This window comes from Cnephaeus nilssonii (genome assembly GCF_951640355.1).
Source record: "Cnephaeus nilssonii genome assembly, chromosome: 8".
Taxonomy (NCBI): domain Eukaryota; kingdom Metazoa; phylum Chordata; class Mammalia; order Chiroptera; family Vespertilionidae; genus Cnephaeus; species Cnephaeus nilssonii.
In genome coordinates, this window is record NC_137079.1 from 86873446 (window position 1) to 86890076 (window position 16631).

At 41.0% G+C, this 16631-nt stretch overlaps 1 protein-coding gene across 5 annotated transcripts in view; it reads right to left on the reverse strand.

Annotated features, from left to right (window-relative positions):
• The window catches only part of RCBTB2 (RCC1 and BTB domain containing protein 2), a 49178-nt gene that overhangs the window by 14299 nt on the left and 18248 nt on the right, over window positions 1-16631 (reverse strand). For 2 of the 5 annotated variants that reach the window (XM_079778519.1, XM_079778520.1), the window contains exons 2-8: window positions 14493-14565; window positions 14235-14299; window positions 7773-7928; window positions 7391-7541; window positions 5068-5234; window positions 3987-4379; window positions 2976-3118 (exon numbers count right to left, since the gene is read on the reverse strand). In XM_079778519.1, coding sequence (XP_079634645.1) covers window positions 2976-3118; window positions 3987-4379; window positions 5068-5234; window positions 7391-7541; window positions 7773-7928; window positions 14235-14276 — 1052 coding nt within the window. In that variant the 5' untranslated portion in view covers window positions 14277-14299; window positions 14493-14565. The remainder of the gene's footprint in view (window positions 1-2975; window positions 3119-3986; window positions 4380-5067; window positions 5235-7390; window positions 7542-7772; window positions 7929-14234; window positions 14300-14492; window positions 14566-16631) is intronic. The other 3 variants (XM_079778523.1, XM_079778522.1, XM_079778521.1) reach the window with 3 other exon arrangements.

The window sequence follows — 16631 nt, forward strand, 5'->3', positions numbered from 1 at the left end:
TCAAATCGAACTTTGCCTACATGGGGAAAATGGTCAATACTAATTTGCTTCTCAATAAGGAAATTTTTTTTTTCAAAAATAAAGAAAAAGGAAAAATAAAATAAATACATTCAAAGAAAGTGAACTTACTACTACCATCCATCTACCCTCACGTTACACCCACATATGAGAGGAGCAACAATTCACTTAAAATGGCTTGGCGCAGTAGGCAAAACATGGGCTGGGAGTCAGAGGCCAAGTATTAGTACTTAAACGCTTATAATCCATTTTATCATCTTAAAAAAGAAAAGAGAGGTGGAGGCTTGTGGTGAAGATGAATGAAGTAAGCTACCCAGCACAGTGCACATTCAAAAATGGTTCTTCCCAGGAGTAACATCTGCTTCAAGCACAATGGGGTCTGCCTGGAGGAGCTCATGCTTTAGCTGAGGAGAGAAGGAGCTATCTGTGAAACTGCAAACAATTCCCAGACAACATCATAGTACCGCCTACAAGGCTCTGGTGAGTAAGGAGAAATACCTGGGGTTTCCTCAGGGAGTATTTAAAGTAAAAGGGGGAAAGAAATACATGGACAAATGTGTAGGCATAGGGTGAAGAAGGTACAACATTAAGAGGTCCTACCCGGAATAGACAAGCAACTTTGGGGAGCAGAGAACAGTAACATTTGCTAGGAACAGTGGGGTCAGTCTTAGATCCAAGGCTGAAGGGTTTAGATTTGATCTGATGTGATAGACAAGTGGGAAACAGCTGTGTAAACAGAGCCATGATAGGATGAACGGAGTTCTTAAATTACTCTGGCAACAGTGTGCACGATAGGCTGAAAGGGAGAGGAAGAATAGCCTAGAACCGTGGTCGGCAAACTGCGGCTCGTGAGCCACATGCGGCTCTTTGGCCCCTTGAGTGTGGCTCTTCCACAAAATACCACGGCCTGGGCGAGTCTATTTTGAAGAAGTGGCGTTAGAAGAAGTTTAAGTTTAAAAATTTGGCTCTCAAAAGAAATTTCAGTCGTTGTACTGTTGATATTTGGCTCTGTTGACTAATGAGTTTGCAGACCACTGGCCTAGAAGGTGAGCTAGGAAAGGCTGACGGATGTGCAGATGTCATGTCCAAGCATGGTGCCAAGGAAAAACCAGGGTGGCCTTTGATATTGTGGGAGTTCAGGGCAAGTCACCCCAAGATGTGCTTCTATGGTATGCAGATTGTTTTGAGCTAAACGCCACTTTAGCCATGGGCTCAAGGGAAATTTCTGCCTCTCCCTGAACTACCTAGAATAACTTGAATTGGGATCCTTTTTTAATTGATATTTAGAGAGAGGAAAGTAGAAGAGGAGAGAGAGAAACATGGATGTGCGAGTGGAACACTGATCAACTGCCTCCTGCACACCCCCTACTGGGGATCAAGCCCCCACCCTGGCATGTGCCCTGACCGGGAATTGAACCAGCAACCTTTCGGTGCACAGGAGGATGCACTGGCCAGAGCAGAGATAACCTCTTTTGATCTATCTATAGGGCAGGACAGACTCCTATTTACTAAACGTCTGCTCTTCTTATCATCCCGCAACGACCCTTTGAAGCCCCCAAAGCACCTTACCTCATCCTGGCTCAGGATGTCTTATATACCCATGTTCCCTTCTATTTCTGAACCTCGCATGTATGTAAGTTCTCTGACTGTCTCAGTCTGCGCGGTTCCCATACATATGTATGTGATAAATTTGGTTATTTTCTCTTGCCAATCTGTCTCCTGTCTATTTGATTACTATACCAGCCAGAAGAACCCTGAGATACCGGATAGCATCAATGAGAGGAAGCAGAGGCCTGAGTCTAAGAAAACACCACCCTGGCAGTGTGGAGGGAGGGGACCCAGTGCGGGTCAGATGGCAGGATGGGGGCTCAAATTACAGATATCTGAGCAGTTAACAAAAGGAAAAGGCCTTCTACATTTTAACTACTTTCTTATAAAGCAATCCGGTAATCCCTGGGAGAAGGGGAAGTTAGAACAGCCCAACACTGTTTAGATAAATATTAACTGCCCTGTTCTCACCATATGTAATCACTTCCACAATGCCCTACTCGGCAAAGACTTTTAGGTTTTTTTAATATCTTTGGTGTACTTTAGGGAACCACTTAAAATGATAGCCTTCCTTTTCCGTGATAATGTTCTATGAAAAATGTAACTGGTTGAAACATAAATAGTGTCCATCGATGCTGAACTACCCACCACAGAAAATCAAAATTCCTATGTTCACTTGTGGAATGGTCACGATTAGCCTTCACAAGAAGGGGCGGCCTTTGCCATTCCAGGAGGTGGAAACTGCTTTCTGGAGAAGGGCTGGTGCAGAGACAGCAAAGGGGTCAGGGTGCGGAAGGATGCGGACCTGGCCTTCCCTAAGCATGGCCTGGTGACCTTCTCCTGAACTCCTAGGGACACAAGGGAAGTCCAGGGCGGGGCACAGGCGTGGCTGACGCTGCAGCCGCTACAGGAAGGAGAGGGAGAAAGTTTAGAGGGAACCTTCAAGTCCAGGTTTGGGACCAGAGCCACTGCCTAGGCACCTTGCCTTTGCCTGAAGTCGTCTGTTCTTATACCGGATTCACATCAAGAAGCAAATTTTCCTAAACCACTGAAAACAGACTGGAAATGTTATCAACTTCCTCTTAAGAATGTAAAACAGAAAACAATGAGGAGGTCAGGAAAAGGTCAGTTGTGAGGAGAAGAATGTAGAATATCTGTTGGAGGTTTAGTCACTGTAGTTTGTATAGAGTAACTATTGGAGGTATAGATGAAATATGGCTAAGGGAAAGAGAATATTTGACATAAGTCAAATTCACCAACAATCCAAAGCCAATTTTAAAAAGGAAAGAATGCTCATGTTAAAGAATATCCTAAAACTAGCAGTAAATTCCCCACAATTCTATATTATATCCAAGTTTTGTTTAATCACTTAAGGAACATTGAGGTTATTTTGAAAATGCACATATTACCTGTCCTTTTCCACAGCAACAGGAGTAGGATAGGACTGGTTACTTTTATTGCCAGTGCCCAACTGGCCATAAGAATTTGCACCCCAAGCATACACTTGGCCTTCATCTGTTAATACTAATGTGTGTGCGTAGCCACAGGCAACCTAAAAGAGAAAAACCAAATCCACTCAGGCCTGCAAATAGAGAGAAATATGCTTTCACAGAATAGGTTAAGAATTTAAAAAAAAAGAAAAAGAAAAAGGGAAGAGGCAGCCTCCAAGAGAGCAAGCATTTAAGTTAGCCAGTCTCTCCAGAGCCAGCTTAGGTCCCATGCAGCCAAAATCACAGTCAGCGCGCCCTGAGTCCTTTAGTGACACGAGGCCAGTATTTGCCTTCAATGTGGCGTTCATTATGCTCACAGAGACCAGGGGGGTGAAGTTAATAAGCAACAGACACTTTCACTTTTTAAGAAGAATTTTCTTCTTTTATTATAAACGCTAACATGTTCAATGTGAAAAAAGTATAAGTATGAAAGCAATCTCAAGCTTGACATTTTTTTGAGTTATATAAAGATATGCAGATAGCTTTTTTAAATGATCATATTATATAAGCAGTTCTTTATCTTTTTTTTTTTTTACTTAATATTACATAGACTACTGTTCCTAAATCATAAAAACCCTTTGTAAACATATCTTCTCCACTAATTCTGTAAGTGACTTTCTCTCTGGTTCCTTAGAATAGAGTAGAACTACAGATCCAAGGATATGACTATTTTTAAGCCTCTTGATACATACTGCCAACATTTCCTTGGAAAAGATCTTAACAATTTATATTCCAACAATTGTGTAAGAGAGTGCCCTAGAAATTTAAATTTTCTGATGAATAACTATAACTTAATTCAAGGAAATAGAGCTTAAACCTTTACTTAACGAAGATATCCAAGCAGCTAAATTTTTCATCCTGCTATAGAAACTGTTTTTAATACATTCATAGCTTTGCCACCAAAGACTTAAAAACCAATAGTTGACGTACCCGCTGGACACGAACGCCTTGCAAAGCCAGCCTACACGGGGTTGACTGGTTGCCGCCACTGCCGAGGCCGAGCTGCCCATTTCCATTGTAGCCCCAGACATAGACCTGAGAGAAAGAGAGACTCAAGGCCAGCAAAAGACAAAAAGTTCGCTGGGTGAGAAACATGCCATGTTGGTATGACATTGAAAAGGCAAACAGTTTTTTTCTAAGTGAAATATGAAATAACCTTCTTACCTCCCCATTGTCCACCACCGCCATGGAGCACATCTGCCCACACGCTATGTTCACAACTACTTTATTCTGTAAGCAGCTCGTGACCCTTCGAGGGATCGGCTGATTAGCTGTTGATCCAGATCCTACCTGCCCAGAGTTATTATAACCCCAGGCAAATACCTATTTGAAAGAAGAGATCAATTAATGCAATATACTAACTTATAAAGTATCCCAATTATACACTAACATATTCATATGGCACCTCATCTTTGCTCTCAAAGTGGTTGCTCTCCATAAACTGTCACAACACAGGCAGAGAAGTTTTGGTAAAATTCATTTTTTTAAATGTATTAATGTATAAAATTAGGTCATTGGTGTTATCTATACAAACAGTAGTAATTATTACCAAGTATCATATAATCTATATTATAAAAGGCCTGTGGCCCTAACGCTGTAACGACCAAAGACCGGCGTGGGTGGGCGGGGCTGCGAGCTTGGCGAGGCCGCTCCGGTGGGCAGGGCCGCGTGATTTCGTGCTGGGCTTCTAGTATTTATAACAGTATCTCCTTTGCACCAGCCATCTTTTCCAGCATTTGGGAATTTTTCTTTTTGTAAATAACCCCTTTGAGTATAGCAATATAGAAGAAATAGCACATCCTCTTAAATTTTGCAGTAAGAGACATTTTTATGGCATGAATGTAAAAAATAATATAAACACCATGATTATGAGTTGCTAACAAGAATAAAACTGAATTTGAGGGAGGTGGTCATTTTAATCAAATGATCATCCTTCTAGGACTGCTATAGGATTCTATATAATTTTACTGAAAAAAAAAAGATCAATGACATTTATGCTGACTATTCTTACTTCTCCATCAGATGTTAGCACCAAAGAATGGTAAGACCCACAGGCAACTTCAATCACTTGTTTGTTGGACAAATTAGTAGAGATATGACAGGGCACCAAACCATGATTAGTTGTCCCATTGCCCAGCTGGCTATAAGCATTATGACCCCAGGTAAAGACTTCTCCTTCTGAAAAAATAAACACAAAACACAAATATAACTAGCTTTCAAAATATCTACTTCATCATATGAAAATATATACTGCACACTTCTACAAGTGAAACTAAAAATTAAGTTGCAAAAGCAAATCAACTTCCCTATTCCACCAAACTCATTCTATAAAAATATGCATTTGAAAAATATAAACTACATTCTACCTCAAAGCAACAAGATGAAATTTAAATAAATGCAATTATAATAGCTGGAAGATAGGCTCTTAATAAATGGCAGAAAAACGGCTCCTTTTAATAGAGTACATAGAAAAAAAAACATTAGATTGAAAGTAAAAAAATTTACCTTCCTTATTTATAAAATGATCACCAAGTTATTTTTTAATCTTTGTTATTATATCACTTATTTCATAATATAATACACATTCATAAATGTTCATAAAATATATATGCACAATTTCATAAATAATTATAAAACAAACATACCCATGTGCTACCATTCAGGTGAGAAAATATAACCTTTGGTCACTACCAAAGCCCCCCACATATAAATCCAAAGTTATTTGTCCTCTTTTTAAACTTTAAAGATATGGAATCATACAGTATATACTTGCTTCACCTGTATTTTCTTCCATATTGTCTGTTTGTGCTACATTCCGGATAATTATTTCTGATCTATCTTCCAGTCTATTAATTTTCTCTTTTGCTGTGTCCAAACTGCAGCTTAAATTGTCTACTGAGTTTTTCATTTGGATAATTATACCATACATTTAGTTCTTTTTCAACTCTCTTATGATCTCTGCAGGTATCTTAGAGCTTATTTTTTATTTTTTCAAACAATAAATACAGCCATCTTATCACTGGTGTCTGGTAATTCTAATCCCTAATATTTGTAGTCAGTTTTTGCTGGCTGTTTTGCCGGTTCTCCTTCATGCTGCCTGTTTCCTTATGTACCTTGTTGCCTTTGACTATGTGCTGCTAATTGCGATTGGAAAATTATTTTTCAATGGCATCATACTCCCTCAGGCCCAGAATGAAGGTGCCTTCCTAAAGAAAGGATTTACATCAACTTAAGAAGGTACTTAAAGGTATCTCTTTAATAAATTCAAGACTTAAGATTTCTTGGACCATCCAGTCTGATGTGAATTGGAATACAAATCTATGGTTACAATCTCTCAGGGAGAGGTTTTCTTTCTTTTTTTCCTTCCTGGTTTGCTCAGAGCCAAGGAATTCTTTAGTTCGGTCCTGTAAGAAGGAAGAACGGGCTCATCCTTGCCCTGATAGTGTAGCCCTCTGTGGTCTCAGCCTACTGTGTTGACCTATGACCCCTTCACCTCATGAGTACATTAGACCACAACTCCATTTAAGTGGACAGGCAGATGTCTTTAAGGCCAAATTGGCTTCAGGTTCCCCTCTGACTTCTTAGTTCACACTTTCTCCTAAATCTGATCTAATAATTCCTTTCTGCCTTGTCAGTGCTTTGATGCCTCATGAGAAATATTTTTAATATTTTAATAGTTGTTTTCAGGGAAGAAATTATCTAAATAATGAAGCCTGCTATTACTGGCAACCAATAATCCCTAAAGATTATTATTTTTTTTTAATGTGAAATAAGCACATAAAAGAATAGAAAATTTATTTTCGGTTTAAAGAATACTAACAAAATGTTACTAGCTTAAGAAAAACTCTAACTTATGTTTTAATTATAATGTCTTATTAGTCTGAATTCATGAAATAGCCATGAGAATACTTAATTCCTTATATTACTAATACTAACTACAGTCATCAGTCACTAACATAAGAATCACAGAATGCTAAGAGTTGAAGGGGATGCTGGAATCTGGCTTTAGGCTTTCAGTTCATAGATCAGGAATCTCAAATTCAAAATAATTATACTTGTAAAGTGTAAACAAAAGGGGCTTACTGGGCTTAACACACTGCCATTCTTATATCTAAAGTGCCCATAATTGCTAGATTCCATCTGCTACATTACTTTACTCGGATATTCAGATATGTTCATATTTTATGTTGTCCAAAGCATAATCAAGTTCATAAGGCAGAGCCAGAAACTCTTGTCCAATCAAAAAGTATGTTCTTGGTTTAGGGGGTGGTCCTACTCTTGTTTTTCAATAAATAAAGCAAGGGCTAAAATTCGACACTGTGTTCCTAGGTTACCTGTTGTCGCAAGAACAATATGGGGACCACTCCCGTAGCTGAGGCAGGCTATTTTTTTGCCACTTAAAGAATCCAGTCTCCGAGGTTCAATGGTGCTCTGGACGTCACCTAATCCCAAACAGCCACAGCAGTTTGTGCCAAGCACAAAAACCTGTGGGGAAAACCACTGTTAGTTCAAGCAGTTCTACTTCTGACAAACCTGTAATTACATTCAAACAGGCATCGTCCTCCTAAAACAAAACCGCTTTATTATATAAAAAATACGAATCTACTCTGTACTTTTTTTTTTAACCTTAATTCTTTAGTTCCCCCAAGGTCTTCAGTCTACCTAGCAAATTTATTACTGAAAATATAAGTGGCTGAATTTTTTCTTCAAAATTACCTCATCATTCACTGTAGTATATAAAACTTCATTGCCAGCACTTCCAAAGACACAGGCCTGGCGAATTAGCTGCAGCTCTTCCTCAGAACAAAGGGAGAAAATTGGCCACTTCCCCACATCTAACATCTTCAGAGATGACGGCGTAGCCTGTACTGGCTGAAAAGGAAAAAATATATATGGAGACTATTCATTTAAAAATTAAATTTCTTTGCCCCTTTCATTTCTGTAGAAGAGCAGGCCTGATAATTTCATGAGGAACGAGTTCTTTCTATTTTTGAGAAGCTCTCACTGCTGAGGAAATTGCCTTCACCAGCTCAAGTGCTTCAGTACCGCTCTCACTGCAACCGAGAGCCAGAAGCTCTGGACAGAATCAGATGCCACCTACTAATTTTCGTCAAGGACGTGGGAATCATCCAAGGCCAAACATTGGGAGCCAAATAGCTAGCCATCCCTTTAAGTGCTGGCTGTGTCTTAAACATAGCTCTGGAAACTAGGCTGGTTGTGAAAGCAGGAGGGTAAGGGGGAGAGGTAGGACTGCTATTTCATTAGCTGCCCAAGTCTTAACAAAACAAGTCCTTGGAAAAGAACAATGCTGAAGGTGATACCAAGGAAACGGTCCAGAAATTTCAGGTCAGGGGCCAGTTCTGACCTTCAGTTTAAACAGCTGGTGGGTTCCCTCATCCCCCACGCAGGTTTGGGTACTGGCAGGAAGAAACACTCAGGTGTATGTATTCATTTGCTAGGGCTACTATAACAAAGCACCACAATGGAGTGACTTGACAACAGAAATTTATTTCTCACAGTTCTGGAGGCTGGGAAGTCCAAGAGCAAGACCCCAGCACAGTCATGTTCCTGGTTCATTGCTGGTGGTTCTCACATGGTGGAAGGTGCTGGGGATCTCTCTGGAGCCCCTTTTAGAAAGGCACTAATCTCAATCATGAGTGTTCCACCCGTGACTTAAGCACCTCCCACTTCTTAATACCGTCACCTTTGGAAGTTAGGATTTCAACATATGAATGGGGGTGGCAGGGCAACAACAGTGATACCTTCTGAGAAATGCATTGTTAGGCAATTTTGTCATCATGTGAACATCATAGAGTGCACTTAGACAAACCTAGGTGGTTATAGTCTACTTACAGTGATGGCGAACCTCTGACACGCGTGTCAGCACTAAATATTTAGTTTTTGGTTTATTAAATACAATTATATATAACAATTATACATTTATGTTATTTAAACTATAAATATCGTGAAATAATGTTTTTTCCTCAAAGTGACACACTACCCGAGTTATGCTCAGCTTTTTGGCGAAGTTTGATACACCAAGCTCAAAAGGTTGCCCATCACTGGTCTACTATGTACCTAGGCTACATGATATAGCCTATTGCTCCTAGGCTGCAAGCCTGTATACATGTTATGTACTAAATACTGTAGGCAATTGTAATGCATTGCACTACAAGGTTACAATGTCACTAGGCAATAGGAATTTTTGAGGTCCATTATAATCTCACTAGAGGCCCAGTGCACAAAATTCATTCCCCCGGGGGGGGGGGGGGATTTGTCCCTCAGTCCAGCCTGCACCCTCTCCAATCTGGGACATCCCTCTCACAATCCAGGACTACTGGGTCCCAACTGCTCGCCTGCCTGCCTGATTGCCCCTAACTGCTTCTGCCTGCCAGCCTGATCACCCCCTAACCACTCCCCTGCCAGCCTGATCGACGTCTCACTGCTCTGCTGCTGGCCTGATCGCCCCTAACTGCCACCCCTGCTGGCCCAGTCACCCCTAACTGCCCTCCCTTGCCGGCCTGGTCGCCACCAACTGCCCTCCCCTGCACACCTGGTCGCCCCTAACTGCCCTCCCCTGCTGGTCCGGTCACACCTAACCGCCCTCCCTTGCCAGCCTGGTCTCCCCTAACTGCCCTCCCCTGCCGGCCTGGTCACCCCTAACTGCCCTCCCCTGCAGGCCTGGTCACCCCCCAACTGCCCTCCCCTGCAGGCCTGGTCCCCCCCAACTGCCCTCCCCTGCAGGCCTTATCCCTCCCAACTGCCCTCCCCTGCAGGCCTGGTTCCCCCCAACTGACCTCCCCTGCCTGCCTGGTCGCCCCTAACTACCCTCCCCTGCTGGCCTGGTCACCCCTAACAGCCCTCCCCTGCCGGCCTGGTCACCCCTAACTGCTCTCCTCTGCAGGCCTGGTTGCCCCCAACTGCTCTCCGCTGCTGGCCTGGTCACCCCCAACTGCCCTCCCCTGAAGGCTTGGGTCCCCCCAACTACCCTCTCCTGCTGGCCTGATCGCCCACAACTGTCCTCCCCTGCTGGCCATCTTGTGTCCACATGGGGATGGCCATCTTTGACCACATGGGGGTGGCCATCTTGTACGATGGGGTGACAGTCAATTTGCATATTACCTCTTTATTATATAGGATAAGACCACCATCCTTATGTGAACTTTCATTGACCAAAAAACATGGTTATGTGGCACATGACTGTAAACTCACACGTTTAGCTCATGAGCATCTGCACTCATGATGAGAAAAGAGCATTCAAGGTGGACATTATAGAGCTATTTTGAAGAGCACTTTTATTGATTTGCTATACTGAAAACACTTTTACTTATGTACTTTTCAAATTTCACTATTTTTGTAGATTACAATAAGATGCATAAACAGCCAATATGCCTATTAAATGAAATGTTTGGCCATTTTCCTCAATAATCATCATACTCTTGTCCTGGTGGGTTGCTCAGTTGGTTGGAGCATAAAAAGGTTGTGGGTTCAATTCCTGGTCAGGGTGCATACCTAGGTTGTGGGTTCAACCTGAATGGGGTGCATACAGGAGGCAACTGATCAATGTTCCTCTCTCTCTCTCTCTTCCCTTTCTCTCTCTAAAATCAATAAACATATCCTCAGGTAAGGATTAAAAATAAATAATAAATAATCATCATACTCTTTATGGATTTAAAGGAGCAAGGGTTTTCTTAGGCCTGTCTTTCCCATCAGCTACTAAGTCAACCTTACTAGGAATGAGTTCTGGTAGAAAAATGATCATATTAGATACTTATTTTCTACAGACCTGAAAGGTATTTGTCCCCTCCACCCTTAGGAATCATGGCCTTAATGACACCTTGGTTCTAGACTTCTAGCTTCTAGAACTAGGACAGGATAAATTTCTGTTATTTTAAGCCCCTCAGTTTGTGGTCCTTTGTTAGGGCACCCTTAGGAAAACAATACAGAGGCAAAGCAGTTTGTCATTGCTAACAGAACCACCCTGAGTTAGTGGCAGAGCCTGAACCGGGGCGAGCTCCCCTGATGCCTAATCCAGCCCCTTAACTTCACCATGCCACTTGAACTGTGAGACCTTGTCCCAAGAATGATGTCTTCCATTATCTTTTGGGCAGCACCCAAGGTCACTTTAGAGCTAAGGATAGAACCTAAGCTTCTACTTTAAATTACCCACCTCCTTATGTCTACAAAGAACCTAATTTTCTATGAGGTCCTTATTTTAATACTAGAGGCCCGGTGCACAAAATTCATGCATGGGGGGTGGGGGGCAGGGGGTGTTCCTCAGCCCAGCCCTCTCCAATCTGGGACCCCTTGAGGGATATCTGACGACTGGGATTGGACCTAAACGGGCAGTCGGACATCCCTCTCACAATCCAGGACTGCTGGCTCCCAACTGCCCTCCCCTGCAGTCCTGGTCCCCCCCAACTGCCCTCCACTGCTGGCCTGGTCCCCCCCAACTGCCCTCCCCTGCAGGCCTGGTCTCCCCCAAGTGCCCTTTTCTGCCGGCATGGTCACCCCCAACTGCCCTTCTCTGCTGGCCTGGTCACCCCTAACTTCCCACAACTGCCCTCCCCTGCAGGCCATCTTGTAGCGGCCATCTTGTGTCCACATGGGGGCGGCCATCTTGTGTCTTGGTGTGACAGTCAATTTACATATTACTCTTTTATTAGATAGGATTTTTCCTACTTAACTCTAGAAATTTCAAAAAGAACAATGTTTGGGATGTGGCATCAAATATTTAATGAAGATATCTTATGTGCTAGTTAAGAGTTCTTATATATTATTTCTATTCTTCTCAATTGTAGGACATAGATATTGCTATCCTCGTTTTACATATAAGGAAACTGAGGCCCAGAGAGACGAAGTAATCCTCCAAGATCACTAGCTCCTAATGGATGAGCTGGGATTTCTTTCCACACATGATCTCTTGCTAAGTAAGAAGTTCACATAAAAAGTTATATTGCTGGTAGACCTAGTGCTTGCTTGTATTTGCAGGGCTTTGGCTGTTGCTCACACAAAGTCCTTATGAGCAGGGCAGTGATACCCACTGTGGGTTGTTGTCATGCATGAACAGGGCAGATGGCAATATACGAGAAAACAAGCAGCAATGACTTATTGCTACCTAATTTTTCCCTTTCGAGCAGGCTTTTGGATTTCAACCTGCCCTGCTATAAAATCAAGTGGTTTCCTGGATGCCTAGAATCAGGTTGCAAAGTCAACTAGCAACTAAACGCTAGCCCATTTCTACAAAATCTATAGTACCCAGCTCATAACTCTGCTGACCACTGGGATTCCAGTGTGTTTGTAATGTCACCTGCAGCATACATTTGTGAAAGGACACTTCTGGTCAAGAGAACACTGCGTCTGACAGTATCACTGAACATTTATTGAGTGTCCAATATTAAGGGTATAAAAATGGGACATAATCACTCCCTTCAAATTCTCACAATTTAATAGAAAACAAATAACTACAATATAACCTAAGTAAAACAGAGGTGTGAATATACTTGTTTTTAAATCTGTCAGAGGCTGGCTGCTAAAGTTAGTCATCAAAAATTCATTTTTTGTTGTTTGTATGGAAAATCATACAATAATTATGATTAAAGAATAAATTATGAAACAAGAATATACTGTTTTACGTACTTACAACTGTAAACCTACTTTTGCCCCACTCTGCATAATAAAAGTATATATAGTACAAGAATTCACACGCAGCACCTTACAGGAACCTCAATCATGCTGCAACCACCTGCAGGATGGGAGCCATCTCCATAGAAGGCACCCAACTGCCTTGCCTCTATGCCCAACGGTTTTGTCAGGGACTGGCTGAACAGGAGCCAAGAGTGGGCAACAGAAAAATCTGTGGGGGGAAAAGGCGCTATCAAGGAATGAGAGCTCTCCTTTACTGCTTTGTTCACATCCAGTCCACCTCCCCCATCTTTTGCTGGCCTCTGTTTGGGAAATGCAAAGTAGCAAAGTTATAATTAGCTCAAGGAAAACATAATTAAGGAAACAGAGTTCCATAAAGTTAGAAACCAAAATGCATTTTATTATTCCTTTGAGTGTGTGCTACATGTGTAATTGTTTTCCCATCAATGAGAACCAAGTGGATTATGATACTTCACTTAACTACAAACAATTATTAAGTTGTCATAATTCAATTTAAAATACAGCATATGGGAAAGAATTAAAATTACATGTTGGACTTCCTAGCAAAAAAAAAGAAAGAAAACCAGCCAACACCTTGCCCTTTGAAGATTTCCTGGCAGTATAACACTTTATATGTAATAAAGTAATTTCATTGCTAATTCTTTGAGTCCATTTTTTATTTTATAAAATCTGTCTCCAGAGAAAAGTTAGGTATTTTCCTATTAACATTTGTAAGACTCTCCAGTCCTATATATTACTTTTCTAAGCTATTTTTGGACTTTCCTAAAAGGACTCACAAACAAGCACTTTGAATCAGCACATGGTAACACTATGATTCAATTTCAGAAACTTCTGAAATTATGCTCGCTTTGTATAATTTACATTGTTCACTGTATTTTTTACAATATTTTATTTAAAAAAAAGAGTGGAAATAGAAGAGTAGAAGTTAATAGTGGCAGTTAATATTAAGCAGATACTAACAGTGAAGAGCAGATATTCTCTAAATTTAATAAAATTAACACTAGATGGAAATCAATGTGCATGCTGAAAGATGTGAAACTTTTAATGCCAATTGGACACTGATTGGACTAAAGCTGGTTGACTGTAATGTTCAGATGTGATGAAACAGAAGTAAGTTAAAGAATACCTATAATGAATTAAGATCATGTCATCTAAGATGAAGTATTCTATAATTTTTAAAAATCTCTGGGAATGGAGTGAACATTCCAACTCAATGTTGGAATTCAAACCCTTCTATAGGACAGCATTATTTCACCCAGCTCAAACGTCACCATCTCTGGGAACCCTCTCTCTACTCCTCAGACTATATCCATAGTTCCTTGCTGGGTTCTATAAACTTTACATTCTAGATACCCACAAAGTGATCTGTTGGCATCCTAGTCACTATACTGTGAGCCCCTCAAAGATAGATACCATCTCACTGATCTTCCTATCAGATGACCAATAAATGTTTGATGAAGTGTTTCATGCCACAGAAAATACATGCTCCAACGGCATGGTTTGTTTTCTAACCTTGCCACTTTCTCCATAAAAAAGGGGAAGTTCTTCTTCCATGTGGACTCAGTCCTGTGCAGTCCCTGAGGAAAAAGTATTTGGTAAAATCAGCATCCCATATGTCAAATGAAACTAGGCAGGTTAAAATTACTTCTAATTAACAGAGAAAATAAGCTGAGCTCAAATATGGTGAAGAGAAGATAAAGGAATTAAGTTTTAGGCATGGGAGTTAATAGCTATAAAATTCGAAAGGTGTTTTAACTGTTCTGGAACTACCTTATTGCTTCTTATGGGAATCCTCCTGCTGAGGTTTGAAAAGCAATCCCAGGACAAATGTAGATTCTTAAATCTAAAAGGAAATAAGTAGAAAATTTTCATTTCAGAGTTGACTTTCTATAGATAAAGAAAAATAAACTTTTGACCTTGTTCAAACTTTCCCTGGGATTGGAAAATTCCAAATCACTGTGAACAGCAGATTTATCAATTCTCAGCTCCACTGAGAAATATATGATTTACTAAGCTGGGGGAAAAAGGTAGGGGAGAGGGGAGGTAATGAATGAAAAGGATGAAAGGATGAATGAACATGGCTTTGATATCCTAAACTTTAACAAAAAATCTGAAACAATAGCCATCAAGCATGTAGCAATAGTACTGGATGTCCCTGCCTGAACCATCTTCACAATATTTTCTACCACGTAGAAGTAACAGCAGAAGCAGCCCTATCAGAATATATGCACCATGTCCATGATTCAGTCATTACAAGACAACTATCTCGTCACAAAAGATGGAAAAAAAAAAGCAATTTAATGAGCCCTCTCTCTACTCCTCAGTTTTCTAAGTGGTTAGAGCGCAGGCCCACAGAACAAAGAGTCTTGGGTTGGATTCCTGGTCAAGGGCATGTACCTCGGTTACAGGTTCCCCAGCCCGGGTACGGGCGCATGTGGGAGGCAACCAATTGATGTGTCTCTCTCACGTGGATGTTTCTCTCTCTCTTTCTCCCCTTCCTCCCTCCCTTCCACTCTCTCGCTAGAAATCAATGGAAAAAAATATCCTCCAATGAGGATTAAACAAAAAGCAATCATATTTAATAATGTTGATATTTCTGATTTAAGTTGGATTATATTTACTCAAATACAATTGATATTTCAAGTGCTAACATGAGGACATTTTATTTAATATTATCTACAAATAGTTAGAGCCTTATAATAGACAGATAAAAACAATAACCAAAATAAGGTCAAGTCTTGCCCTGACCAGGTGGCTAAGTTGGTTGGAACATCCTACCGTACACCGAAAGGTAGTGGTTTATATTCCCACTCAGGGTTTATAGGAGAAGCAACAGATTGAAGTTTCTCACATTGGTGTTTCTCTCTCTCTCTCACCCTTCCTCTCTAAAATCAATAAAAACATATCCTGGGGGAGGATTAAAAAAGTAATAATAAGGTCAAGTCTTAAAGGTGTTCCTTATTGATATTTTATATGCCCTTGAGGATACTGTTAAAATTTTGTTTTCCTCAGCTATAAAAAGATCTCTCAGAATATAAGGAATAATAATATATTCAGAATACTTATAACTCAAACCATGGCAATTAATACAAACATTACTTCTAATGTTTGGAAAAGATATGCTTGCTTTAAAAGGATCACTTGGAGTTTTCTTATAAATTTACTAGAGGCCTGGTGCACGACATTCATGCACTCCGGGGGTGTGGGGGTGTGGGGAAGTACCTCAGCCAGGCCTATGCTCTCTCACAGTCCCTCTTGCAGTCCAGGGGCCCTTGGGGAATGTCTGACTGATGGTGGGCCTAAGCCATCAGTGGGACATCCTTAGCACTGCAGCAGAGGCAGGAGAGGCTCCCGCCACCATCGCTGCGCTCGCCAGCCATGAGCCCAGCTTGTGGCTGAGTGGCGCTCCCCCTGTGGGAGTGCACTGACCACCAGGGGGCAGCTCCTGCATTGAGCATCTGCCCCCTGGTGGTCAGTGCACATCATAGCAACCAGTCGTTCCGCCGTTCGGTTGATTTGGATATTAGCCTTTTATTTATAGGATAAAACTAGATCTGGTTGTCAATGTGGAAAGATAATTTCATATTCCTATACAATCTTTTCTATTAATTTGCAAAGTGCTTTAAGAGAAGGCACCATGACTCTTTTATTGCTATAACCACCACAAAGTAGAATGCAATATATTCATTGAATACAGCTTTTTGAATATTGGATACTAACCATATTGGAAATTCTTCTATTTTTGCCTCATCCTAACCGGAAATACTTTTTCCATATCTGTCCCAAGTTTATTGAATAAAAATTTAAAAAGAGGAGAGGGATGAGAATAAAGAGAAAGAGGAGAGAAAGGAGAGGAAGAGAATTCAAAGGCAAAAAATTGAAATAAAGAAACAGGACCAAAGTACAGAT